This window comes from Danio rerio, chromosome 23 (assembly GCF_052040795.2).
Source record: "Danio rerio strain M-AB ecotype USA chromosome 23, GRCz13ab, whole genome shotgun sequence".
Taxonomy (NCBI): Eukaryota; Metazoa; Chordata; class Actinopteri; order Cypriniformes; family Danionidae; genus Danio; species Danio rerio.
The window spans coordinates 43,327,501-43,354,626 of record NC_141043.1 but is presented as its reverse complement, the minus strand read 5'-3'; the positions used below and the strand labels follow the sequence as shown (position 1 = coordinate 43,354,626).

Genomic DNA, 27,126 nt, shown 5'->3' with positions numbered 1-27,126 from the left:
CTAGAACCGCATCTTTATTAAAAGGAGACGACCGGCAAATCCGGATTTCACCAGTTTCAGATGAGAAAAGCTCTCGGGTAAACAATGTTTCTTAGACACGTATTTCTGTCGCGCATCGCGTGCACGGACCCACACGAGAGTCCAGCTGCGCTCTCATAGAGCGAAAATGAAAACAAAACCTTCACTGCAGCAAATTACAAAAACAACACTGACGACCCGTATCTCCAAACAATTCTTCTTCTTCTCTCGCTTGGCAAAACAACGTGGCGTCTCTCTGCCGTCTGAACACTGTAACGGGTAACAACAGTCTTCGAAGCTAGCATGCATATTAATGAGGTTGCACTGCATACACAATAGAGCATGCTGATTGGTTTGAACCAAGTCTTACTCATAAATAAATGCAGCACACTCAGAGATGTAATAAGGTACTCCCAGGTACAGACGTCTAGTCGACACGCTGGAATACATGATCTTATGGCCGTGATACAGCTTCAAAAATTCCTTTCAAACCGGAAGTACAAATTTGCTCGAAATATCGCAAAAACAGCCAATTTTCACATTTTAGTGTAATGTGTCCTAATAGTGTTTTTTCTAGAAAAAAACACTGTCAACAAAAAATAGACTGTCAACAACTCAAAAAATGTGTTTTGGTGTTTCGTGACCCTTTAAAACACTTTTATGTTAATTGCTAAACACTGTAAAGAAAATACAGACTCAAAAGTGATGTTTGCTGTTTGTTCAGACGTCTTATTTAAAATGAACCGAAACAACACAATTCTTGAGGGTTTTTTTGGGGACAACTTCATTGTTTTGTGTTCAATCCACTTAAATATGTAAACACTAATAGGTTAACTTAAGTCCTTCATGTTGCCTCAACACAAATAGATCGTGTAAAAGCCAGCATTTTTTGCAGTGTATGTTCTCTAAAAGTTGTCTGTGTAGCTATATGGGTGTTTTCAAAATAATTGCACTTGTGATATGCATCATTGAATCTCTACTCCCAACAACATTTGATTTTTACATTTACCTCTACAAATCAACAATTTGAATAAAAAAAAAAATAGTTTGAATGTGTATTTAGGGAGATTTTGTCTTGAAAATACTTACTTACCCCTTTTTCATGATTCAAGACAACTCTTTTGTGTCTCCAGAATGTGTCTGTAAAGTTTCAGCTCAAAACACCTATCAGATTATTTATTATACTTTTTTGAACGTTGGGATTTTCTGCTCTGAACAATATGTAGCTGTTTTATTGCCTGTGTCTTTAATGCTAGTTCTCCCCGCACACTGTTCCCACATGCCTGTCAGAGTATGCCTTAATCTCCGCCTCGGCTGAGTCAGATAAACAGCACAGTGACAGACATGAAGGAAGCAGATCTCACATAACGTTTGTGAGAAATACTACAGTAAGAACTTTCCCAATGATTATTTGATGTATTTGTTGTAGAGTTAATTGAAGCCCTTCTGCGAGGATGAGTCACACAGAATGCTGTTACAAAGTTCACGCACACACAGAAACAGCGGACACACACACACACACAGCACACGCATTTAACTTTGCACTGTTTTTGCACGCAAATGTGACAGGATACATGTTAATATCCACTGCTTTATGGATATCCGTTATGTTAATGTACAAAATAAACCTGATTAAACATCCAAAAACCGGGATTGAAGCGTCTTCTTTTATAATTGTATAGACACGCAGCTGTGGTGAAGAATTGCAGCGATTTCACCGTCTTTATTATAAACATGCACTGTTTTAAATAAGTTTTAAACTTATTCTTGAGGTGCAGATGATCACAGCGAGCTTAACAGAACTGTTAATCCCGGTTGCTTTGAACACATCCTGTCTTGTTGATATAATTATACGCGTTACTACAGAGACCTGTTAATACATGTTAATACACAATCAATTCGGTGGGTGGGTAAACCGCACTCTATGTCAAGTTGTGGTGGGCCACAAAATGGGAGGGATTTGGATCCTATTTTAACGTCAGGAAATTCTAAAAATAAATGGTCCCACTTAATATTAAGTGGCCTTAACTAATATGCACTTACACAGGAGATAATAGTTTTTTACAATGTACTAATTGTGTAAATACATGTATTTATTGTCTACGTATGCTTGATTAAATACCTGTATGTAATTACATCTCTAATTAACTTCTGTAATTACATTTGTAAATACAATGCTGACCATTCCCTAAACCTTAACTCACCCTTAAACCTACCCACACCACCAAAGCCGTCCATAACCCAACCCTTATCCCAACTCAAGAGCACCACAAGTGTTCTCAAATACATTATGAACACAGTAAGTACATTGCATTTATTTTTTGATGCAAGTACATAGTAGTTAAGGACACTTAATAAAAAGGGACCAAATAAATTACTTATTGTGTTTCTATTACTCCAATATAGGTAGGTAGGTTACTTTATTTATACCCGAAGGTAGATTTGGTTTGCAGTCAAGAGTCCTCATCTCACAACAGTGCCACACAAAGCAACTCACACAGTAACAACAACAAATGCACATTAAGACATAAAATGTAAACATAAAGAAATAATCACTTTAAGTGTCCACCCCCCCTCTCCCAAATAAATATTTAAAATGATCTAAAATATACAGGTCACCGAAACATTTCTGCTTTAGTCTATGCCTTATTTAAATGTCTATTGGCTGCTGGCATGAAACTACTTTTGTATCGTTTCGTTTTACAGCTTAATACTAGAAACCTACGACCGGAGGAAAGGAGCTGAAACTCGAGTGTAGGGGATGAGCAGTGTCATTTAAAATTGAATTTGTAATTCTCTTTAGCTGCCTAGTGTACACAGCTTCTAGATTGGCTAGTGACACCCCGGTCAGCTTACTGGACCACTTAACTATTTGATTTAGTGAGTTTTTATTCTTGACAGAAAGATTCCCAAACCATGACACCAAAGCAAAGGATAAAACGGATAAACGGATAAAATATGACTGTGGAGACACTATAGCTACACACAGCTCTGTCCAAACAGCTTACAAAAGAGGATTTTCATCATAGGTGCCCTTTAAAGTTTCTCACTGTACCTATTTTTGTGTGTTTATGCCTTCTAAATCATATATTCAGCTTTAATTATTATGATAGAATTATTATGATAAAATTAAATTATATCATAATATAATTTTGACAAATTTAGTCAAATCTTCTCTCATTTATTTAAACTAAATATATAGGATACGCCAACAGTGGTGAAACTGTGTCAATTTTAGTGATTTTCTCATTATTTAAAAACAATAAGTAGATGAAAATACATAAATTTCTCTGTTTTAGACATGCTATGTATTCCAGTATCAGGTTTGAGGCTAGCATTTTGAGCTAAAGAACAAAATGGTGAAAAATGTGATATCGTCAACTCTGTTAGTGGTTAAAAAAGGTTAACAATAAGTTAAACAACATTTAGTAACAGTATCTAACATTTAATCATTATTTTACATTAAGTTTACTGTAGATTATACATTTATATATCATTCCAGTAGAAGAAAAATTAATGAAAAACGCTTGAAATATACCAGTAATTCTGGAAAGAGTCATATGTATATAAAAAAAACACTGAATTCATTTTGTATTGTAAGCAAACATAACTATTCCTGAAAATATATATTTTGTAAGTATTAAAAATGTCAATAAAAGCCTGATGGATTCGGATTTTTGCCTTCCAATCCGTCCCAGCATGGATTAACATATATCCTTTTTCTCATTACTTTCTTAATATGATTATTTGAATAACGGATAAAGTGAACGCAGTGCTTAATATAAGAATGTTCAGTGCGTTTGCCTGCCTCTTCGTAACTCTATTCTCAGGAGCCACCAAACTAGGTCAGAGGTCATGGAACAACTATACAACTGTTTTCCTATTTGTATTGCTATGTTTTGATATTATTATTATGTGTTAATACTGTTTAAAGTGATTTTACTTTTTTTATTCAAGATAGACTTTGCGTAGTAAGGATATAACTGAATGAATGTAGATTATATTGGTTTTTAACCAGTTTTCATAAAGACGGCTAAGAGCACAGTCAGCCTTGGGTAAGAAACAGATTAAGATACTTTAAGTGTGTGTGTGTTCTATTTGATTGTGGATCCTTTTCACAGGTCTGGGGTAAGCTCAAAACAGTCTAGTGTATGTCTGTTTATATGCTTGCGATATTGTTCAGAATTGTACGCACACACCCACTTGGAAACTTTCCTAGTCTATTGGTGTTTTAACCAATCAGGTTAGAACACCCATATGTAAGATGCAGTTTAAGAGCTACCTAGGAACTCACAGCGAGTGTTGAAGCTAGCGATGAAACTGCAAACTATCTTCAGTAAACTTTATTTATTTGAATATCTGACTCCAGCTCTTCTTCATCTGACAGACCGGTCATCCTTTGGGTTAAAATTGTAAATTATACCTACAAGCCACTCTAGGCTACAGAGAAAAAGGTTTTACAGTGCATATAGACTGCCCAATGCTGAAAACACTACAAGCACAATTTATTTCATTAGAACAGAACTATTTCAATGTTTTTTTTCTTTCATTTTGAAAAGAAGAGGTGAAGCAATGACACGAAACATAAGGTATATAAATGCAGTATACTTTTACATACAATAAAAGTGTGCTTTTACAAAGACTGTATACAGTATGCTGCATAAATCTATTTTATTTATATGGCAGAACAATTTGTCTGAAACAACCAAATAAGTGCATCAGAAGCAATTTAGGATAAAAGCTGGCAATATTGGCAGTGTACAATGCCATAGTATAGTTTAAATTACTTTTCAAAAGTCTGGAGTCTGCAGGTTTTTGAAAGAAGACCTTAATCCTTGCAGAGGCTCAATTTATTGGTTCAAAAATAAAGAAAAATCCATAATATTAAGAAAAATTTGCACAATCCAAAACAACTTATTCTAATTTAATATATTTTTCAAATATTACTCAACATTATTAAAAAAAGAACTGCATTATCATTTTATTATTGAAAGAATTTAATTTTTTGATTTGCTGCTCAAGAAACAATTCTTATTATTATCGTCAGTGTTGAAAACTGATGTGCTGTATATGTTTTATGAACCATGTTAAAAAATAAAGTGATGCTCAAAAAAAAAACTGAGAAAACACATATAAAGTCAGTAAAGTTTAAATTTAGTTTAAATTTAGTTTTATTTTTAAAGTGTCATGGCTTTCAAGAGTGAAAATTATCAGGGGTCCCCAAACTTTTGCATAAAACTGTATGACATTATTTTGTGTGTTTACACACTTACTTATCTCCGGTTTGTCCTCCTTCCTCCTCATGTGATCCATTGGTGGTGCGCGAGTCGCTGTCATAGATCTGGTTCACTTCCTCGTCTGTAATAATGTCAAACGCTCCATCATCAGCCCTCTCACCAGGATCTGTAACTGCATGTCAGGACACGTCAGGATGACATCAGGAGATGAAAAAAGAGAGTACAATGCAATATTTAGAATATATAGAGAACATTTAACTGATCTCTGTTGTTATGTAACTAAAATGATTGGAAATCAATGTTAATAAATGCAAGAAAGCTAAAAATTAAATTAAATTAAATTAAATTTTAAAAAATCTTCATAAAAATTCTAAATGCTCTGGCATTTAATTGAAATGAAACGTAGAACTAAAATGACTAAAATAACAATGCTAATAAAAATAATGCTAATAATAATAATAATAATGGTAAAAAATAAATAAAGTGGGTGCTCAAAAAAACTGAGAAAACAAATAAAAAGTCAGCATCAAAAATGTGTTTAATTATTTTAAAAATGCTATTAATACTATAAATAATTAAGTTTTGATGCTTTTTTGAGGTTGGAATTGAAACTTTAAATTTTTTTAAAAATAAATAAAACACACTTAAGTACACTTTTTAAGGTACTTACTAAAATCACAATTAAAATAAAAAACTAAAAGCTAATCTAAAACATAAATAAATACTATAACAACTAAATGATACTAAATAAATATGTAATTTCATGAATATACTGCATAATCCATAAGTGGATTTTAAATTACAGATAAAGTGCCATCACATACTTATAACAATGTTGATCAATATAGAACAGGGGTGCCCAAACATTTGCGTATGAAAGGCCAAAAACCAAACATCATTGAGAGCCATGGGCCAAAGGTGAATATGCCAAACTATGTTTACACTAAAGTTGCCATGGGTAATTTCCTAATTCATTTCATATTATTAAAAAATAAACAGAAAACATTTGAACTGTATTAACTAATGCAGTATAACTTTTTTTATTATAACTTATTGAAATAATAACAATAACATTTACAACACAATGGAGGTCATTGCTGAATACACTGTTCAAGCAGAATCTGCCTTTGACTTGATTCCCTCAATAAAGTCTCAGCATTTTCGTCTATCCGTCATATCTACATGCTAGATCTGATTAATTTACATAATTCAAATTGAAATATTTAAATTTAGATAGGTTTTTTTTTGTAGCTTAACAATAAAACAAACATTTAAAAAGTTACATTATATTTGCAATGATAATCTCTAAACCAGTGGTTCTCAAACTGTGGTACGTGTACCATTAGTGGTATGCGGGCTTCCTTCTAGTGGTACATGGAGGAATCAAATATGTCATTTGTACATGCTACATATATTTCAAAATTTATCAAAAATGATTTATATATGAATATGAGATATATATCAATATTCATTATATGACATATAGCCTAGGTGTTGATGAATTGGCTACTATATGTTAATACTTTACATTTAAGTACAGCACGTTTCTTTTTACCCTTTACACATTTCAATTTAAATGTTGACGGGTTTTTTTATTTAATTCACTTCAATTGACCTTTATTTGAATAGCGCTTTTACAATGTAGATTGTGTCAAAGCAGCTGTACATAAAAATATCATAGTAAATTAACAGTTTCAGTTCAGTTTTTAGTGTTTAAGATCAGTTCAGTTTAGCTCAGTTCAGTGTTTTTTTTTTTTTTTTTTACCAAATAAGCACAGTACAGTGTTAAAATTAAGACTATTTATGTTTAATGTGGATGACAATAATAAATATTCTTAATAATAGGAATTAATCTGCCACGTTTTTGAACTGTACAGAACTGCAACTGGGCTTACCAAGCTACTGTATTTCAATACTGCTCATTGTGGTGGTACTTACAGAAATTTTTTTTCTGAGGTGGTACTTGATGAAAAAAGTTTGAGGACCACTGCTCTAAACCATTCTCAGATGGATTGGTGGGCCAAATCAAAAGTTACCATGTGCCAACTTTGGCCCGCAGGCCCTAGATTGGGCATCTCCGATATAGAATTAATAAATGGAATATAACCAATAACAGTAAATAGTTTTTAAAAAAATACAGTAAGTTCTGAAGCAAATTTAAATTGCATGCCAGGTATTACACCATGATTTAAACAATTACACATAAGCTGCACAACAAAAAAAATCCTGACATTTAAATTTTCACATTAGACCAACTCGAGCCATACACTGCCTATTTTTTGTGTCAGTACATGAAATCCATCAATGACAGCACTGTATGATACGGTGTAGAGGAATTCACAACCTGTCAAAATTCACCTCTCAGTTTCAAAGACGCAGGTTAAACACAAAGCAGCATAAAACCTGGACCTTTAGCATTCTGGAACTGACTTCTTCACGCATTCAGTCTTTTCGCAAAGACAATCTTCAGACACAAAAGATGAATGGCAGGCCGAACAATGCGTTTAAGCACTTGACGGCTCTCTCGATCATACGCACCCGCTGTATTCACATATTCAGAATGAATAAAATAAAAAACCCTCATGTTGGCAGCACCTTTCTAAAGAGTTTACCGGAAAAGAAACTTTTAATGCTCGCTAAAGGAGTTCCAGGTCGCCTTAATGGATGAAAAAAGTTGCTGAATTTAAACGTTTAAAAGAAAAGCAACTCACTCAAGACCTCCTGGGAAGATCCTGTTTGCGAGACTGAAGCATATGATATTATAAAGAATAGAACAGAGACATTTATATTTCTACTTCTTCATTGTGAAAGCTTTTTAGCACTAATGCTACACAACAAAGATGAAGATGGATATTTGGTGCGTAATTTAAGCTAGATGATATTTTATTTCTGTCTTTCTCCAAAAGAGAATGATGGGAATTGCAAATTGAATCAGCTAAATGAGTAGCGTTTTCTGGCTTTCCTCACACAAAACGCACGCGAATTAAACATTTATTGAGAACACCTTCAAATGTTGAGTTTACACCTAAATTAAATGCTAAAAATGACTAACAAACTTTGGGCCATCATACACCTGGCGCAATAAGGCGCAAGACATGTTGGGCACGATTGGCATAATTGACCAACTAAAAGCAGGTCTAAAGTCCAACATTGACTGTGTTAGTTATGTGCCTATGAAGTTCCAAAAGCTTACACATTGCTTAACTCACACAGGATGTACAGCAACACACAAATATCTTTACATATGAAAACAATTAAAGGATTAAAATGTTATAAAATGTATTATTTTCTACATAAATAAAAAAAAAAAAAACACTGCCCTCATGCTTTACCTCGGCGTGGCTTTTTCAGTTTATTCACAACAATTTGCATTTGTATAATGTTATTTATATTTGTTTTAATAAAAACAAGCTTAGATTTGTCTACTTGTTGGGTTTTGGAGGCGTCTGTATCACAATATGGGGCATAAGAGTAGGACTTGTGTTTGGATATAACTCAGTTTTTTGACCAAACTTCATTATTATTTTGTTCATTTATTTGTTTTCTGGAAACTAGAACTGAATTTAGAAAACGTTTTAAAACAAATCTTTGCGCTTATTAAATTAAATATATAGGCTAATGGATGTCTTCAGCGGAGTGAGTACAACACTGTTTCCTTATTTACAAAAGTAAAGGAGTAAAGAGTAAAAGTAAAGTAAAGAGACAGTAAAGAGGACGATTGGAGGAGGTTCGTTCTTTATCCTTACACAGCAGATGGTCTGTTTAACTGTTTTCTCTCTAGTGACATCAGTTTTTCCTCTTACAAAGTCCGCCATGTAAATAGCAAATGCGCCACGGTGCGACACAACTGAGAGTGGGGGAATGGGAGATGAGACTCAGATTGGTTAAGTACACATTATGCTCAAAACACACCCATAACTCATTAAGAGAATAAGCATAACCCTGTTAAACCATGTGCAGAGGTGCAGAGCGTATTTTTTTAGTCCTAAAAATAGCAAAAGTGCATTCGGACACAACCTGAATGCTTTTGGGAGTAAGAGCAAGTATTTAAAAGCACAAAATTCGAAATACTAAAACTAGAAAAGAAACAAAGAATAATATCATATGACATGATAGAATAATTTGGCCATTTTTTTTCTTTAACCTTCAGGAGATTAAAAGGTTTTTAGACATGCAGAACACTGAAGAGCAAAGAATTGATGTTTGGTGTTTAATTTAATCAATCGTTGTCATCCCAAGGAAGATCCTGGGAAATTTTGGTGATTGTACAAGTGTTCTCGTGAATCACTCGCTATTCTTTATCAGTAAAATACACACAAATTTAATTAAACCACTTTAATTCACAGTTATAAAACACAATTTCAACTTTTAAGATGTCACTTCTGCAATAATCATGTAGCCTTACGAATTAACTGAAATAAGTTTAGGTGGAAACTAGAGATGTAACATTGTAAATACCGTCATACCGCAATAGTAATTTTTTTCAATATTACCGTAGGAGCATGACTCAAAACTATATTTATGAGAAACGTTTGCTTGGGCGAATGAAGCGAACGGGAGGTAGCGGGAACTACAATTCCCATTAGCCTAGGCGTAGCCATCATCCTTTGCGGTCTGTTTTCACTTCAGATCCAGTAATGCGGAAATGGAGTGTGCTGCTAGAAGCGGGGAAGAAAAAGAGCTGGAAATGATCGAACCTAAAGCGGGTTTTAAATTGGATGTGCGGAAGCATTTTGGTTTCTTTCTAAAAAGATACGAAAAAGGACAAAAGGTGACAGACAAAGACAAAAACAATATGCAGGCACTGCCAGACTATGGTGAAATATAAGTTGGGGAATACGACTAAAGACAGTCATGGGGACTGCAGAACACAGCACACTTGTTAGAGTGATGCAGACATTGACTTGTACCGCAAAGAGACCTCTATCTCACTCATGGCTTGTCCTCTCAAGTGGTGGAAAGACAATGCACAACGTTACCCCACTGCTGTCAACCTTGGCTAAATCATATCTCTCTGTCCCATAAACCTCAGTCCCAAATGAGAGGGTTTTTTTCTGTTGCAGGGGACATGCACAGAGATCCCAGCTTTTACCAGATTATAGTTATATGATAATTTTCCTTAAAAACCCATCTCTATATAAGTGAGTGAGTGATTAAATGTTGAATGTGATGAGTTTTCAACAATACTAAATTCAAACTTAATTTTTTTTTATATAGTTTAATAGTTTTTTGTTATTAAAATTGAAAAATTGAAGTTCCTGTTTCGAAACTTACAGATAGATGGATAATTTGTATGTCATTGATATGTTCAGTGCTAAGGTAAATAAAGACTTTTGGCATTTTTTTCGAGTCTTTTCATTAGTTTTGTTTTTCCTGTAAATTATTCAATAAATACCGTACTGTGCCATTCATACTGAGGTATTATCGTATCGTGAAATTCTGATAATGTTTATATGAAATAGTTGAAGATAAACAGAAGTAAACATATAAAATACAAAAATAAAAGATGTATAATAAAATATAAAAGACATAAGAGATTTGCTATACCCAGGAGTAAAACTAAACGTCATACACTCTCCTCTAAAATTGCTCTAGAATTGTTGCGCAGTTAACTCATAATATATAGCGTTGGATATTTTTCAATTATCGTTTTTACTTTGTTTATCATGTTAAATATTACTATTTTTATCAGTCAAATATTGTTTAAATTATACCTAAACTAAACTCTAATAAAAAACTTACGAACAAAAATAGAAGTTAAAAAAAAGAATGAGGTGAAATTTAAGTTATTGTTTTTTTAAGATTTCTCTTATTATTATTATTATTATTATTACTAATATTATTATATGCTCAGATTTTAATTTATTTACATTTTTACTTGTGAATCAATCATGGTTGTCAACCCAAAGAGGATCATGGGAAATTTTGGTGATTGTACAAGTGCTCTCGTGTATCACTCGCTAATCTTTAGCAACAAAATGCACACAAATTAAATTCCACCAATTTTATTCACAGTTATTTAACACAGTGGCAACTTTTAAGACGTTGCTTCTGCAATAACCATATAAAAGACATGTTTCCTTATCAATGAACTGAAATAAGTTTAGGTGGAAACACAAAAAATTCCAAAGAGAAACATGAGAAATGTTAGTTAAAAGCTGATTCTGCAAGTGTTCTTATGAATCATTCACTATTCGTTAGTAACAAAATACAGTCAAATTAAATCGCACCGCTTTTTATTCAAAGTTATTAAAACATAATGGCAACTTTTAAGACGGCGCTCCTGCAATAATCATGTTGCCTTACCAATTAACTGAAATACGTTTAGGTGGAAGCAAAAAAAAATTTGCTTAAATTAAAAGTTACAAAAGTAAACATATAAATATTAAATATAAATGTATATTTATAAATAAAATGAATGATATGAAATGTAAGTTATGTCAAAAATGTAAAGCTTTCTCTTATTTTCTTATTACTCTTTTTCTGTTCAAATTTTAATTTATTTCCTTATTGTTGTGAATTGATCAGCGACTACATGGACATCAGTAATGGAATGATTTGCCTTAATCTGAATACGACAATAATGTGATTACGGTGTTTACATGAGTTGCTTTTTGAATGTTCCTTTCACGATCCCGTTTTACATGTTATAGCACATTATTGGATTAATGGCACTGCATCACTACACTATCCATGTTTCCTTTGGAGTTTCGAGTAATTTTGGGTGTTTCATTTTTAATTTGTCATCTTTAACTGCAGTTCGGCACTTTCATTTTTATTCAGGAAGATTTCATGCATGCCCCCCATGACAAACGAGATATTGAATAGGAGAAAATAGGAGTTTGATACCACATGCCGTATGAAGAAAAAAAACCTTCGCATTTCGCGATGCAGTTGTCTGTGGTCCTTTACTGACTTTATCGACTCAAACAGCTGTGTGTGTATAGACTATCCTGTTGCAAAATGTGGTGAAAACCCTACACGGCGGTAATAGTTTGACTGTGGTGTTTGCACGTCTGTGGTGCACTTCAATAATGCGACTAAAATCAGCACACTCCGCATTTCATTTCTGTTTAGTTCTATTATGTCTTTAGTCGGATTAACGCAATCAAAAATTGCTGTTTACATAGCAGACTCTTAATCAGAGTATTCTCTTAATCGTATAAAAATCGAATTATTGGTGTGCATGTAAACATACTCAATGTTGTCATCCCAAAGACAACAATTTTGGTTGTACAAAAGCTGTTCTCATGAATCACTTGCTATTAATTATAAACAAAATACACATGGATAAACTGCGCCATTTTTATTCACAATTATAAAACATAATGGCAACTTTTAAGATGGCGCTCTTTCAATAATCATATAAAAACACATTGCTTTACCAATTAACTGAAAGTGGAAGTATTAAAATGGCTAAAACTAAGTAAAAGTTTGTAAGTAAAAACATTAAAAAAATCATAAAAAATATTATTCAAATGTATAATATTAATAATAATGTGAAATGTGTGAAATGAGAGCAAAATTCTGTCCTCATGAAGGTATTACTATGTTTTTCTGTTCTTATTGCTCATGCTTTTGTAGTCAATTTGAACTAAAATGCATGTCACAATATTTAAAACTAAAGAAATTTAGATTAAACAGAAGCAAACATATGAACTAGTAGTATTAACTATATAAAAAAGTAAAATAAATAATGTGAGGGAGAGCAAACATCAGTCCTCATTTTAGTGTTTTCAAGAGTTCTCTTCATTTTATTATCAATTTTCTCTTCAATTTATTGATTTATTTGTTGTGTATTTGTTCTTATTGCTGACTGAACTAAAATGCATGTCACAATATCTTAAAAACTCATTTTTAATATATTTTTGCAAGCTCATTGTAGATTTATCCTGCAAACTTCAAACAAATGTCACAAAATAAAAAAGCTTTGTCTTCATCAGCAACATGCATACATGCTGCCTTACACAGTTAATATTTACAGTCATCACTTTTTATTCACATTTATTATCCCTCATGTGGCTCGAGTCTTTCTTCTGTTGAAAAAAGAAGATACTTTGAAGAATGTTGGCTGCTGGCACCCACTGACTTTCAAAACAATACTATAAAAGCCAATGGCTGTGTATCATTTCAGAGAACTTCAGCGGTGAGTCCACACAGGTCAAACTGAGTGCCAGCCAACAGAGGATGGATCTAGTCACCTAGCAACCGTAACAGCTGCCGTTAATGAGAGGTAATAATATTTAAGTTTTTATCAAAGGGTTGGTTTACACCTTTTCATTTTATGCATTTTTCCTAATCCTAACTGGATAGCTATCTTATTTATGAGTCTCATTGTATTTACATTTGACAACATGAATGCATCTGTAATAAATGGATATGGTTTTGATCTTCAAATGCCACCCTATATGCATATTTAACTAGCTTACATCAACTAATACGTCAGATGCACAGCATTTTATTTCATTAATTTCTGAGCAATATAACACTACTTAAGCATTGCGATGTGGCTGTACATCAGCACTGGTGTAAGGCATCCATCCATCCATCCATCCATCCATCCATCCTCCGTTCTTCCATCCATCCATCCATCCATCCATCCATCCATCCATCCATCCATCCATCCATCCATCCATCGATTTATTTATTTATTTATCCTGTGTGCTTCTTTCTTTCTTTCTTTCTTTATTTATTCTGCTTATTTTTTTGTTAATGTATTTATTTATTCTGTTTGTTTATTTCTTTATTTATTAAATTTATTTATTCTGTTTATTTCTTTATTTATTTATTTTGCTTATTTATTTATTTATTTATTTATTTTGTTTATTTATTCTGTTTATTTATTTATTTATTTATTTATTTATTTATTCTGTTTATTTCGTTTTTTTTTTCTTTATTTAGCTCATTTTTTTGTTTATTTATTTAATTATTATGATAGTTATGTATTTATTTATTCTGTTCATTTCTTTATTTATTTATTCTGTTCATTTCTTTATTTATTTATTCTGTTTATTTCTTTATTTCTTTATTTATTTATTCATTTTATTTCTTTATTTCTTTATTTCTTTATTTATTTCTTTATTTATTTCTTTTGCTTATTTTTTTGTTTACTTTTTCTGTTTATTTAGTTTTTTTATTTTAGCCCCTTAACTGGAAGACGGGATTTGATTTGTGTGTGTGCCTACAGTGTACAAACGTTTGGTGGTTTAAACGATTATTAAAATTTAAAAAACAAGAGTAAAATAAAAAAAACATGCATTTGTCTAAAACCATTTCTTTTTCCATTTTAATATCTTGCTGTTAACTGCTCTTTCAGCAAATAAAAATATAAGAATGATAATTATAATAATGATAATAACAGGGAGGGAAACCCCTGTGTTTGAATATTATTTTGCTCAAAAAAAATGTTTAATAAAGTTTTAATAAAGGCTTTAACTCTCAAGTAACCATTAATGGGAAAATACCTTATATATATCCTCCTAAAAATACAGAGATATGTTTTTTTTGGCCCATATCGCCCAGCCCTATCCAAGTCAAATGAAGACTTCGAATTAGTGTGAAATAAGACTTGTGACATAGTGCCCTTCGAAAGATGCAGCCTCAGAAATGAGACACAGCGAAAGGGCCAAACTACTGTTCCAGTATGATTATAGTAAATACACCATTTCAGTTTTTCTACTTTATACTTCTGTATCAATGTATTAGTTTTTGTTTCTTTTTTTAAATTTGCTAGCAGTTTCTAATTGGACACTTGTGATGTGTTTGTACCTGTAACTCTTGGTGTGGGTATATATGGAGGCGGTGGCAGCTGAGCGGCAGTGTTTGATGGCTGGTTGTCTGATGAGCTGTTGAGTTCAGCTTTGGTGAATCTCTCCACCACAGCGCCGTGTTGTGTGTAACACTCTCGACAGCAGCGCTCCTTCTTTGAGTTTTTGGTCATCACGTAATTGTTGCTGCAATAGTAGCAGAAGATACGGCCACACAACCTGCCAGAAAACACAACCCAAGTAAAGCAGGTACAAATAATCATATTTGTAAATGTCCGAGATTAAAATTCTGACTTCATTTCCTCCTAGAGCTTTTGAGCTATGACCTTCAAACTATTCGGACTCTGTAAGCTTCTGACTCATCCGGCTTTCGGTTTTCGAAAAAACTTTCAGGGCCCGTCAGAAAAATCCCATAGACTTAACATTGGACCAAACTTTGTGAGCTCATAACTCTCCGTCAGACTGTCACACAGACGTCTAACTGGGCTCATTTAACTCAGACTACCAAACTGCTGATAACTTTTAACTTTCTAGCCACACCCTAACTACCAAAAACTGCACCCTAGCAACTGTCCCGTAGACAGACTTCCATTGCAAAAACTGTAATTGACTTAACATTAGATCCAACTTTGTGAGCTCATAACTTCCCGTCAGACTGTCATACTAATGGATGAGCTCATTTAACTCAGTCTAGCCAGCAGCCAATCACTGATGACCTTTTAACTTTATAGCCACACCTTAACTACCAGATACTGCACCCTAGCAACTGTCCCATAGACTGTCATTAGCTGTGCTATCAAATGCTAATAATTCTAACATGCTAGTGACATGCCAATTATGCTAGTTATACGTAATCATGCCAAATGGCATCATGCAAGAATCTTGCTAATAACATGCTAATTTGTACTACAATCATGCTAGGAACATGATAATCCATGCTAGAATTGTGCTAATAACATGCTAATTCATGCTAGAATCATGCTAATATGTATTTGAATCATGCTAAAAACATGCTAATTCATACTAGAATCATGCTAATAACATGTTAATTTGTACTAGAATCAAGCAAATAACATGCTAATTCATGCTAGAACCATGTTAATAACATGCTAATCCGTGCTAGAATCAAGCTAATGACATGCTAATTCATGCTAGAACCATGCTAATAAAATGTTAATCCATATTAGAATCACGTGAATAACATGCTAATTCATGCTAGAATAATGCTAGTAACATGTTAATCCATGCTAGAAACATGCTAATGACATGCTAAAACCATGCTAATTCATCCTAGAATCAAAGAATCATGTTAATGACATGCTAATTGTTACAAGAATCATGCTAATAACCTGTTAATCCATTCTAGAATCATGCTAATAACATGCTAATTAATGCTAGAATCATGCTAATAACATACTAATTCATGCTAGAATCATGCTAATAACATGCTAATTTGTCCTAGAATCATGCTAATAACATGTTAATTCAGGCTAGAATCATGCTAATGGCATGCCAATGCATGTAGATTCATGCTAATAGCATGCTACTGCATGCTAGAATCATGCTATATCTTGTACTAAAAATATGCTATAAAACATGCTAATCCATGCTAGAATCGTGCTAATAACATGCTAATTTGTACTAAAACATGCTAATAACATACTAATCCATGCTAGAATCAAATTAAAACTAAAACTTAATAAAAAGCTAATTCATGCTAAGTTAATTATGTCTGTCTGTTCAGTCTGTCCGTCCACCTACCTACCTATTCATACTTTTACAAACTGTTTAAAACTAAATAAACTATTACCAACAGGCTTTGTCAAGCAAGCCATTTATTATCATATCTATAAATAACTTACAATAATTACTGGGGATATAAGTTTTAATACAATCATCAAAGTGCTTGGAGTATAAAAATCTTGTCTAGAAGTCTTCAAAACTTCACATTGTAATGAAATAAGATTAACGGTGAGAGTGATCACTTGAGTTCAGAGTAGATGTTAATGAATGTGCCCACCTGCAGTGATGCCTCCGCAGCCACCATGTGAACTGACCCTGGCAGCCCAGACAGTGTGTGGCCTCTTTATCCACCAGCCACCACTGCTCCTCTGCTCTTAGCTTCTGCTCGAACTCTAGAGCATCAGACTTCTGCCACAGAGCGTCCTTATCTCTGAAAAGAAAAATGAGTAAAGACTGGTTGTGAATTAAAGGGATAGTGCACCCAAAAATGTATATTTACTCACCGTTTACTCAGCCTAAAGTGGTTCTAAGACCCAATCCCAATTCTATTTTTGTACTTCTACCCCTTCCCCTTGGCCCTTAAAACAGAGGGTGAAGGGGAAGGGCTTCAAAATTCACCCCCAAGAATTTGGACAGCACTAAAGCACCTGCACATGTCATCAAATGTCATTGCGATCTCCTGTTTCATATGAGATCAGACGATGGCGACGGCTGTAGTGATTCCAGATTTGTTGTTTTTGCCATTTATCTTCAGGAAATCACTGAAGGCATAAACTGTATTATATTATCATAACAATCTAATGTGGTAATAAGATCGTAACTTTAAAATTAAAACACACCAAAACAACATTAACATTATATACCCCTTGGTTTCGTGAGTTGTCCTGAAAAATCTTTGTATGAAGGGGTGTAAACCCCTCGCCCTTAGCCCTATGCCTTCAAGCTAAAGAGAATTGGGACACCCCTTCCCAGGGAAAGCGAAAAACGAGGGGTAGGGGTAAGGGGAAGGGTTAAAGGGGTAGAACTGGTATTGGGCCTACATTTCTATACGTTTCTTTATTTTGAACACAAAAGAAGATATTCTGAAAAAAAAAAAATTTGAAAACCGTTAAGCACTGGTCTTTCACAGAAGGAAAAACAAATGCTATGGATGTCAGTGGTTACAGGTTTCCAACTTTCAAAATATTCTTCAAATTTTTATACAATTTTAAAATCCAATATCAAACAAAAAGCGCTTTGGGGTAATTAATGTGTCGATGCTCTTTGGATAAGAAATTCATAAAGATAAACAACAAAATTATAAGGCAAAGGCATTCAAAAAGTAAATGAAAAAATTAAAAAGCCTTTATTAACAAGTGTTATGTTCCGTGATTTGTTTATTTTGGTTTCTATTTTTAGTGTTTTTTTCTGATTCCTGATTTCTTTTGTTTGCTGCAACCTGATTCCAATCTGCGCAGCTAATTTCTCTGCTATATAGACTGGCTGCAGCCAACCAGAAGACCAAGAGAGAGGGGAGACATCTCACTTGAGCTGCTCCAGTCCCAGACACAAGGAGCTTGTGACTTGTGCGCTACTTTTTTTTTTTTTTTTTTTACTTTTATAATGTGAATTAATTTATGACGGTATAAGTAAGGTGTTGGGGTGTCTTTAAAAAATAAATAAATATAAAAAATTATTTATTTCGGGAACGTTTATTTTGTTAGGGAAGTAAGTTTGTCTTTAAATTAGTTACTGGACTGTTTTGTTTGCTATTTTAGATTGTCATATTCTGAGGTATTATTTTAGTTTTGCATTATGCTTTTTAACATTTAAGATATATAGTATTTTCTTCTGATAACAATATAAATCAACTATTGCCTAATGGTGATCAGAAAATTGACTAAGAATGTGTTGTCTGATGATTCTGGGTCTGGAGGCAGTACTCTCCCCTCTTTTTTTATTTGTTTGTTCCTATTTATTTAGTTTTACCCTCTAGACTTTTGTAGGAACGTAACAATTGGGGGCTCGTCCGTCTCTCAAACGTGTGAAATTATTATTTTTTTTTCAATTTGTTGAAGTTCGTTTGTGTTTACTGGTTAAGCATGATGTGAAGTGAAACTTCTCTTGAAGGAACAACACTGCTCGAAGGTAGGTCCATTTTTTATATATTTATTTTTATTCCCCTCGTAACTTTGTTGTAGTTTGTTTGGGTGAACGTCGCTTTAGGGGGAGAGGAAATCTAGTGGAAGATTTTAATGGCTGCGTACTCTCGTCGCATGTCATGTGTGGCGTGTCACTTTTTACAGTGCCACTAATGCAATCAACTTGTAAATATGATCATAATGTCTGCCAAATATTTACACTAGGGCTGAACCATATATCATTTCAGCATCAATATCGCAATGTGCAAACCTGGAATAGTCTGCAATGGGGATGAAAATTAACATTAAGAAAGCACTGTTTAGAACATGCAAAGTTGAACTTCGGCAGCCGGCAGCTAGCTCGGCAACTCTCACATGGTCGCCCACTGAAGCTAAGCAGGGTTGCGCCCGGTCAGTACCTGGAAGGGAGAGCACATTGGAAAGCTTTGCTGCTGGAAGTGATGTCAGTGAGACCAGCAAGAGGCACTTAACCTGTGGTCTGTGTGAGTCCTAACGCCCCAGTATAGTGAAAGGGACTCTACACTGCTCAGTGAAGGCCATTTTTCGGATGAGATGTTAAACCGAGGTCCTGAGTCTCTGTGGTCGTTAAAAAAATCCCAGGATGTCCTTTGAAAATTAGTAGGGGTTTACCCCAGCACACTGGCCTCTGCCCATCATGACCTCCTAATCATGTTCTTCTCTCGACCAATCAGCTGGTGTGTGGTGTGCGGTCTGCAGCAATCATGTCATCCAGGTGGATGATGCACACTGGTGGTGGATGAGGAGATTTCTCCCCCAAAAATGTGTAAAGCACTTTGAGTATCTAGAAAATCACTATATAAATGTAAGGAATTGTTAATTAATATTATTATTAATCCAATAATATGACAGACTAAAGTTTGAAAGAGTGAAATATTCATTTTTGAGTGAACTGTCTCTTTAAGGATAACACAGCGCTTTATTTCTCTTGAATTTGTACTTGAGATGTCTGAGGATTTCAGGGCTGTAATCTGTGGACTGTGTGCATTGGCTGGCGTCTGTCGCTGCAGCGTGAATCGGCCTGTAAAGCACCTTTCACGGATCAGCCATTTCATTTCCACTTCATGTCAAGGGGTAAGTTTAGTCCCATCTGCAGCTGTTTGATTATGCGAATCATTTCATCCACAGCGAACCGCATGTTGGATCAAACTAGCAACAAAGCAAGTTCCAGAATATCTCATACACTCTCTAATGTGTCTTCTGCTCAGCGGTCTGCGTCTTGCCTTGAACTATTTGTTTTGCATTTGTAAATTGAAGTGAATTACCTAACAAACCTTAAGGACTTAATAAGACTTGAAGCAAGCGAACGAGAAACTATCATCTGTTTGTGTGTGAGTCTGGGCTGAATTAAACAGCAGAATCAAAAAGCAGGTGAGAAATGCACTTCTGTTGACCCTTATTTTATGTGCGCTCTTTATATTTTGATGTTCAGACAATTCACACAGGCATTATCTGTTTTTCTTGATATCTCATTGAGAATTCAATTAGCGTCATCTCTGAAACACGTCTTGTTTTTATGCCTCTCTCCCCTCAAGCGTGACTAGTGCTTTTTATTTCAAAGCAGCACAAGAATACAATCCAAAGTAGTAAATCCAAAGACCAATGTTGTAAAGAAAGTGAAGGACCTCAATCAATAAAATGTTTGAGTTTTAAAACAAAGCAAAATCAAAATAAAGCTAAAATTATTTGTATGTATATATATATATATACACACACATATATACACACACACACACACACACATATATATATATATATATATATATATATATATATATATATATATATATATATATATATATATACATATACACATACATACATACATACATACATACATATATATATATATATATATATATATATATTTGCTAAAATTATTTGTGTATACACACACACACACACACACACACACACACACACACACACACACACACACACATATATATATATATATATATATATACACACACACACATATACATATATATATATATATATATATATATATATATATATATATATATATACATATATATATATATATATATATATATATATATACATACACATATACATATATATATATATATATATATATATATATATATATACACATACATACATACATACATACATATATATATATATATATATATATATATATATATATATATATATATATATATATATATATATATATATATATTTGCTAAAATTATTTGTGTATACACACACACACACACACACACACACACACACACACACACACACACACACACACACACACACACACACACACATATATATATATATATATATATATATATATATATATATATATATATATATACATACACATATACATATATATATATATATATACATATACATATATATATATATATATATACATACACATATACATATATATATATATATATATATATATATATATATATATATATATATACACATACATACATACATACATACATATATATATATATATATATATATATATATATATATATATATATATATATATATATTTGCTAAAATTATTTGTGTATACACACACACACACACACACACACACACACACACACACACACACACACACACACACACACACACACACACACACATATATATATATATATATATATATATACATACACATATACATATATATATATATATATATATATACACATATACATATATATATATATATATATATATATATATACATATACATATATATACATATACATATATATATATATATATATATATATATATATATATATATATATATATATATATATATATATATATATATATATATATATATATATACATACATATACATACATACATACATACACATATATATATATAAAAACACAACACTGGAAAAGTACTGTGATTGGCTTTTGTCCTGTGCAAAGCGTAGATGCTGACATATTCCCTTTTTGTGAATGAAGGAATTACAACAGTTTGCATATATGCATCCCACTTGTTAAGGGTCCAAAAGTAATTGGACAGAGTAAAAATCATAAATCACACTCGCTGTTTAATACTTGGTTGCAAATCCTTTGCAGCCAATTACAGCCTGAAGTCTGGAACGCATACACGTCACCAGACGTTGGGTTTCATCCCTGGTGGGGATGCCCTCAAAAGCAACTGTCTTCATTTCCAGCTTGTTCTTGGGGCATTTTCTCTTCAGTTTTGTCTTCAGCAAGTGAAATGCAAGCTCAATCGAATTCAGATCAGGTGATTGATTGCATAACATTCCACTTCTTTCCCTTCGAAAGACTCATTAGTTGCTTTTGCAGTATGCTTTGGGTCATTGTCCATCTGCACTATAAAGCACCATCCAATGAGTTCTGAAGCATGGTTCTTAACAAGTGTGAAGTACATAGGCAAACTGTTGTAATTCCTTTAAATTAGGAATTACCTTTAAATATTATTATTAATATATATTAATATAAATTATAATATATATAATATATAATCTGTCATATAAATATATATTATAATTTATATATACATATACACATATATACACACACACACACACACACACACACACACACACACACACACACACACACACATATATATATATATATATATATATATATATGTATATATATATATATATATACACACACATACATACATAAATACATATATATTAATTTATTTATTTTACTTTAGACATCATAATTGCTGTATGATTTTTTTAAATATTTAAAAAACATTTCGATTAACAATTTCTTATTATTTATTTAATTATTTATTTATTTATTTATTTATTTAGGAATGTCAATAATATTAGCCCATGTGAGATTTGTTTTATATTGGCTAAAGAACAAATAACTGTTACCCAATGGCTTGCCTGGTTAACCTAATTAACCCAGTTAAGCCTTTAATTGCACTTTAAGCTGAAAATAACTAGACAAATATTATATAATGCCATCATGACAAAGGCAAAATAAATTAGTTTTTAGAAATTGTGTATTAAAATTATGTTGAAAAAAACCTCAGTAAAAAAAAAAAAAAAGTTAAATATTTGAAAAAGAATTGTGATTTCACAGAAAGGCTAATCATTTTGATTTCTACTTTATATGATAAAAAAATAAAAGTGTAAGTGTAGTTGTAAGTAAATAATTGAATCATTTAGTGTTTTATGTACTAAAAATGATTTACACTTTATTTAATTTACAAAACTAAATGTTCAGCCATAAAACTTGATCTAAAGAAAAAATAGCTGCAGTTTTAGGTGAAACACAGACCTAATAAGTTCAATGAGCCGTTCCTCCAGGTTGACTTTAGTTTGTCCCAGGTCCTCCAGTTCAGCAGACATGCGGAGATGCTGGTTCTGAGTCTCCATCAACACTTGATCCAATTTCTGCTTCAATTCTTCCCTCTCCTTCTCTACATCACTAAGAGCCTCTTTGGATCTAAGAGAGAGGGATAAACAAAAACAGTTAATAATAATGCATACAAATATAACTTCACTAATAATTACTTAAACTGAATCTCTGGTCTAGGAAATCCCTATGAAGATCCATTTGTAAATCCATTAGAGATGGCTTTTATAGATGCAGATGCATTTTCTGAGCTGCGCTTTCATTGTGTTTTGGAAAGCTCACCTTGATGCTCTTTCCTGCAGTTGCTGTGTCTCAGACTCGCTCTCACGCAGCAAAGTCTCACAGTAAGTAATGTGCGAGTCCTTCTCCTCAATCAGACGAGAGTATTCCACATTCGCTCCCTATAAAAGCAGAAACAAACAGATGAATAAGTGAACACAATCTAGACATGCGAACATCAAACATTTATATACACTGCAGAGTGTACAGTTTTTTTTTTTTTTTACTTTTTTAAAAGTCTCATTTATTTTACAAACCCAAATCAGTAAAGGTTGGGACTACTAGAGAAATTGTATGCTAGAGCAGGATCTGAGCGCTATTGGTTTACCGGCGAGGGTTAACTGAGCGATTGCTTTGTGCGGTTAGTGACTAAGTGGAGCGCATGACCAGCATCCCACCGCTCAGCTCCGCTCACATTCTCTGGCTGCTACAGTATATCAGTTCAGTTTGTTCACTATGTTACATAACTAACCCCTGCTGGTCATGTCTTTGTGTTAGACCATTTTGTGCTGTGCTACGCAGTACTGCAGCACAGCATATGGTAATGTTCATTCAGGTGCATTCTCAGTAGCCACATCTGTATGATTTAATACAAAAGCAGCACTCAAGAAAGGTCTAGTCCTTTAGGAGCAAGCCTAAGCTGAACAACTGTTATCTCCGGTCCCTCAGGTGGCACTGCATCAAGATTCCTCATTCATCTATAAGCGATATCACCACATGGGCTCAAGACTATTTTTGCAAACCTTTGTCAAGTACCACAATAGATAGTTACATCCACAAATGCCAGTGAAAACTTCTGTGCCAAAAGGAAGCCCTATGTTAACGATGTCCAGAAGCGCCGTTGACTTCTATGACATCGGAGGTATCTGGGATGGACCATCACACACGTGTACGTGTACTGTGGTCAGATAAATCAGTACTGGGTGAAATTACCTCTGTGCGCTCCGGACCAAAGAAAAGGATCGTCCAGACTGTTTCCAGCAACAAATGCAAAAGCCAGGGTCTGTCATGGTATTGGCTTGTGTCAGTGCCCTTAGCAAAGGTAACTTGCACATCTGTGATGGCACCATTAATGCCTTCTTTTCCACGGACGCTCATGCATATTTCAACAAGACAAAGCAAAATAACAATCTGCACAAATTACAAAGTCCTGGTTGCAGAGAAAGAGGATGCAGGTACTTGACTGGCCTGCCTGCAGTCCCGACCTGTCTCCAATAGAGAATGTGTGGTACAATTTGAAATGCAAAACGTGACAACAAAGAAACCGCACTGTTGCCCACCTTAAGACTTGTTTGCAGCAAAAAGGGGACAAAATTTAACCTGAAACACTTCATCAGTCTCTAAACATATTTTAAAATATAATATAATATAATATAATATAATATAATATAATATAATATAATATAATATAATATAATATAATATAATATAATATAATATAATATAATATAATACTTACATCATGGCTATAAATATAGTTAAATCTAATTTGGACACAGTACTATAGTATAGAGCTAAAGATCTCTGCCAGAAATTGACCGGACCCGACGGGTTCTAGTTGGTTCGGGTTTAATTTCGGGCTCAGATTTGTGCACTAAATAAACAGTCATGTGGTGCATTTCCATTAGCGCAAGAAAGTAATCAAATTGTTTGCTACAACATTAAAATCCAAAACAAATGATGACAGAGAAGTCAAAAAGAGTGAATTTTGACTTGGGTCAGGCCAGTCACCAGTTCAAAAAGAACAGTCATCCTAGCCTCCAAGGTATTTCGGGGGTCGCTCATACACTGTGTATTTTGATAGAGCGCTAAACAGCAATGGGAAGATGACGAGGTCACTTGCTACATTGAAACTGCTGTCATGGAAAATTAAATGGATGTTTGGTGAGCCCAGCATCGCGCTAAAGCCATCTACAGTGGATTCAACAGTGTTCCTCCACAAAAACACGTAGCCTTATTTTGGTGAGTAAGGGATTTTTAAATTATAACTAAATATTATTCAAACCATAAAATCATAATGTAGTCAGAGTATACAGGCTAATATTGGCATTATTCTTTTAATATTCAGCTTCACTGTCGCCTTAATGCCAGACTGTGAAGAGAAGTGGCGAAACAAATCCCGCAGAGCCTTTATCTTAATTTCGTTATTGCCAAATACCCGTCATAATTTAGAATGTATTTTAATTTAATTTGTTTAGAAAGACAAATTTTTATTGGTGTGTTGGCCAATTTAATAGCTAAGTGTATATACATGGGCCTATTTAGAGTGCTGAGATGTTACGATGTTACAGAGGACTAATTTTATTTTTTGTTCCAGCATCCAAGAGGCCTGTAGCCTACATCTGTTATGAACAAATTAAATTAAAACGCATATAAACAACCCATTTTTGAAAAAAGGCAAGAGAGCTGTGTGCATGACCACGTTTGAATAATGTCGGGCTGCAAACGGGTTTGAGCTTTTAAAAAGCTGTCAATCAAAACATACTTGTCGGGCTCAGGCCAAATTCTGACGGGCTCGGGCCCAAGCCCTATCGGGCCTAACCTTTATAGCCCAATTACAGCTCTACTATAGTACTACATGGTTTCATGGTACAATTATGTTGTTCTCAAAAGCAAACATGCATTTTACTACCAAAGTACCATAGTACACCATGATATTTACAAAAACACACCATCTCTGTACTTGCCACTTAAAATGAACTGCAAATATTTTACCTCAATAAGGAAAAAAAACAACAGCAGCAAACGTTTATTGTTACAAAAACCTCCTAAACCGGTAGAGCATTATTATGGAAAATAATTACAGCGGCACTTACATTCTAATTGACAAATATCTGCAGGAAACAGTATGCGCTGTTCCTAATTATAGGACTTAATGAGAAGCAAATTATTCATCACTGTCTAACAATTAACCCCAATCTCTTGTCATCTACTCCACTGTCTTGCACACCGGGTCGCCAATGAACGAGAACAAAGGGAGATGCAAAAGATCAGACATTCATCACCTACTAATATCCACGGTATCAGCCAACAGAGATGAATAATAAAGACTAACATGCTGGTATGCAAATATAATCTGATGATCATGTAGATCATAGGAATGAATGTATTAGGAGTCATGCTGTTAGTCGGTGCTCTCTTACAGGTACACCTGGCTTGAAACATTGACATACCTCTAGTTCGGATAATTTGGCCTCCAGCTCTGATTTCTTCTTCCTCTCTGTGTCTAGCTGATCTTTCAAACCGTCAATCTCTTCTTGAAGACTCTAGATGAGAAAAAATAACAAATAATTATAAAATACTTGAAGCATTTTGTAATCTATTCAACTGAATTCTTGTTCTGGCAGGGTCAATTTTAGTTTAGCTTACCATAATCAATCAAATTGAATTAGACTATTAGCCTTTTATTGAAAAATTACAAAAAATAAGTAAATTTGCGTCTGAACAAAAGGAGTTCTAGTTTAAAAAAAATTAATAATTATTTTAAATATATAACATAAACTTTTTAAAATTGTTTTCGAATCCATTCAGCTGATTTCTT

The 27,126-nt window shown here is 33.4% G+C and overlaps 1 protein-coding gene across 5 annotated transcripts in view; it reads right to left on the bottom strand.

Moving 5' to 3' along the window:
• Positions 1 to 27,126, bottom strand: part of fyco1a (FYVE and coiled-coil domain autophagy adaptor 1a) — a 97,494-nt gene that overhangs the window by 22,512 nt on the left and 47,856 nt on the right. For all 5 annotated transcript variants that reach the window (XR_015523891.1, XM_087307636.1, XM_087307637.1 and 2 more), the window contains 6 exons: positions 26,759 to 26,851; positions 23,589 to 23,707; positions 23,229 to 23,396; positions 17,043 to 17,195; positions 15,024 to 15,241; positions 5,292 to 5,427 (listed from right to left, as the gene is read on the bottom strand). Coding sequence is in view for 4 of the 5 variants with exons in the window: in XM_087307636.1 (XP_087163762.1) it covers positions 5,292 to 5,427; positions 15,024 to 15,241; positions 17,043 to 17,195; positions 23,229 to 23,396; positions 23,589 to 23,707; positions 26,759 to 26,851 (887 nt within the window). In the remaining variant the exon portion in view is untranslated. The remainder of the gene's footprint in view (positions 1 to 5,291; positions 5,428 to 15,023; positions 15,242 to 17,042; positions 17,196 to 23,228; positions 23,397 to 23,588; positions 23,708 to 26,758; positions 26,852 to 27,126) is intronic.